The sequence below is a fragment of the Osmerus mordax genome, chromosome 5, assembly GCF_038355195.1.
Source record: "Osmerus mordax isolate fOsmMor3 chromosome 5, fOsmMor3.pri, whole genome shotgun sequence".
In the NCBI taxonomy this organism is placed as follows: domain Eukaryota; kingdom Metazoa; phylum Chordata; class Actinopteri; order Osmeriformes; family Osmeridae; genus Osmerus; species Osmerus mordax.
The window spans coordinates 4,221,873-4,223,847 of record NC_090054.1 but is presented as its reverse complement, the minus strand read 5'-3'; the positions used below and the strand labels follow the sequence as shown (position 1 = coordinate 4,223,847).

At 48.8% G+C, this 1,975-nt stretch overlaps 1 protein-coding gene across 1 annotated transcript; it reads left to right on the top strand.

Annotated features, from left to right (window-relative positions):
* The first annotated feature begins 395 nt into the window (after positions 1-395).
* On the top strand, positions 396-806 carry LOC136943310 (histone H3). The gene has a single exon (XM_067236579.1). It carries the CDS (start codon positions 396-398, stop codon positions 804-806), a length of 411 nt encoding a protein of 136 aa, XP_067092680.1.
* Positions 807-1,975: the final 1,169 nt, after the last annotated feature.

Below are 1,975 nucleotides of genomic sequence, written 5' to 3'. Positions count from 1 at the left end.
CTATCGTTGTTCACAATGTGTGCTTCATATTATTGGCTACTCGCGATGTTTTTTGGCTATCTTGTTGTTATGATCAGTGACCTATGCACTTTGTAAAGCTCTCTCTTGGAAGTCGCTTTGGATAAAAGCGTCTGCTAAATGAATAAATGTAAATGTAATGTGCCCGCCACTGGGCGAAGCGGTGCGAAGGATCAGGGCGGAGCCAGAAGGTTTCAAGTGTAAGCGGGAAATGATGCTAGGCCCCTGCGTCCAATTGCCAAAGGAGAAAGCGTCGACGGTCTGCCAATGAGTCTGCTCGGGAGAGCAGACCAATCAGCGGACGACAAACCGACCATATAAACTTTTACTAATTCTCTAGGACTTAACTTCAACTCGGAGACGAGAAGACAACTATCATGGCCAGAACCAAGCAGACTGCTCGTAAATCAACCGGTGGCAAAGCCCCGAGGAAGCAGCTCGCCACCAAAGCCGCTCGTAAGAGTGCACCAGCCACTGGTGGCGTGAAGAAACCTCATCGTTACAGGCCCGGGACCGTGGCTCTGAGAGAGATCCGTCGTTACCAGAAGTCTACCGAGCTGCTTATTCGCAAGCTGCCCTTCCAGCGCCTGGTGAGGGAAATCGCCCAGGACTTCAAGACTGACCTGCGTTTCCAGAGCTCCGCTGTGATGGCTCTGCAGGAGGCCAGCGAGGCTTACCTGGTCGGTCTGTTCGAGGACACCAACCTGTGCGCCATCCACGCCAAGAGGGTCACCATCATGCCCAAGGACATCCAGCTGGCCCGCCGCATCCGCGGAGAGCGCGCCTAAACGTTGCCCGCGATCATTTGACCTCAAAACCCACAAAGGCTCTTTTAAGAGCCACCTCACTGTTTAAACCGAAAGACGAATGCCTTCTGTCAAACGTCTTGATCATGCGTGTTGCAATGTTTTTCGGTATAAGCATTAACTATTGGCACTCGAAATGCAAACTTTCAATGTTAGTTTTTTAATTCAATTGGCTGTATAGCCATGTAAGTTTACTCAAAACACGGAATCTACTCTGGCAGGAAGTTGCATACAATGATCATACAGATATTAATTAAAACATTAGATTTTGTAAGTAAAGTTTAGTACTAAAGAGCTAACAATATGTAAGATATAAAATGTAAATGTTACAAAACATTTAAAATAGTGCAATATGACGTGCAAATAGGTGGTGGATAGACTTGTATAGATACAAGTGTTGTCAGTGTGAGTCCTTCGCCTTGTTGAAGAGGCCAGCAGCGGACGGGAAGAAACTGTTCTTTTGGTGTGACGTTTTGGTCCTGATGGACCGCATCCTTTTGCCAGAGGGGAGTAGCTGGAACAGTCCAGGGTGGGAGGAGTCAGCCACAATCTTCTCGCTGGCCTCAGGGTCCTCGAGGGTAGCAGCCTATCACCTTCTCAGCAGCGCGAATCATACGCTGCAGTCCACTGTGATTTGGGGGGGGGGGGGGGGGGGGTGGAAGAGACAACAGCTCTGAATTTTCTTGTAGAAAGTAGTCTTCAAAGCCTTTGGTACAGAATACAGAATGACAAATACAGTACAATGTTTCATCAGTTTGTGATAGGACTTGATTATTGTACAACAGGGCTGGACTGGCCATCTGGCATATCGGGCGTTTGCCCGGTGGGCCGACGCATTTTTGGGCCGAATCGCCGATATAATTTATATCCTATTTTTTTTTTTTTTCGTTTTTTTGGTCGGGCCGGCCTATAGAGAACTGACAGCGGCCCATTGTTTAATTTTCTTTATTGGCACTGGCCTGACCCAATCAAATCCAGGAACCCCCTTCCCCTGAATCATAATACGTGCGTTCGACTTCATGCAGCGCTGGCGTCGCCTACAGCCTCCTGCAGCCCGGCTGACTTGAAGCAGCCAATGGCATTCTCAGATTCAAGGCCGCCGGCGCTGCATGAAGTCGAATACACATAATATCGCCTCCCGCAGGCCTTGA

Coding starts and splice junctions, on each gene's coding strand:
- LOC136943310 (XM_067236579.1), top strand. CDS start 396: ATGGCCAGAACCAAGCAGACTGCTCGTAAATCAACCGGTGGCAAAGCC.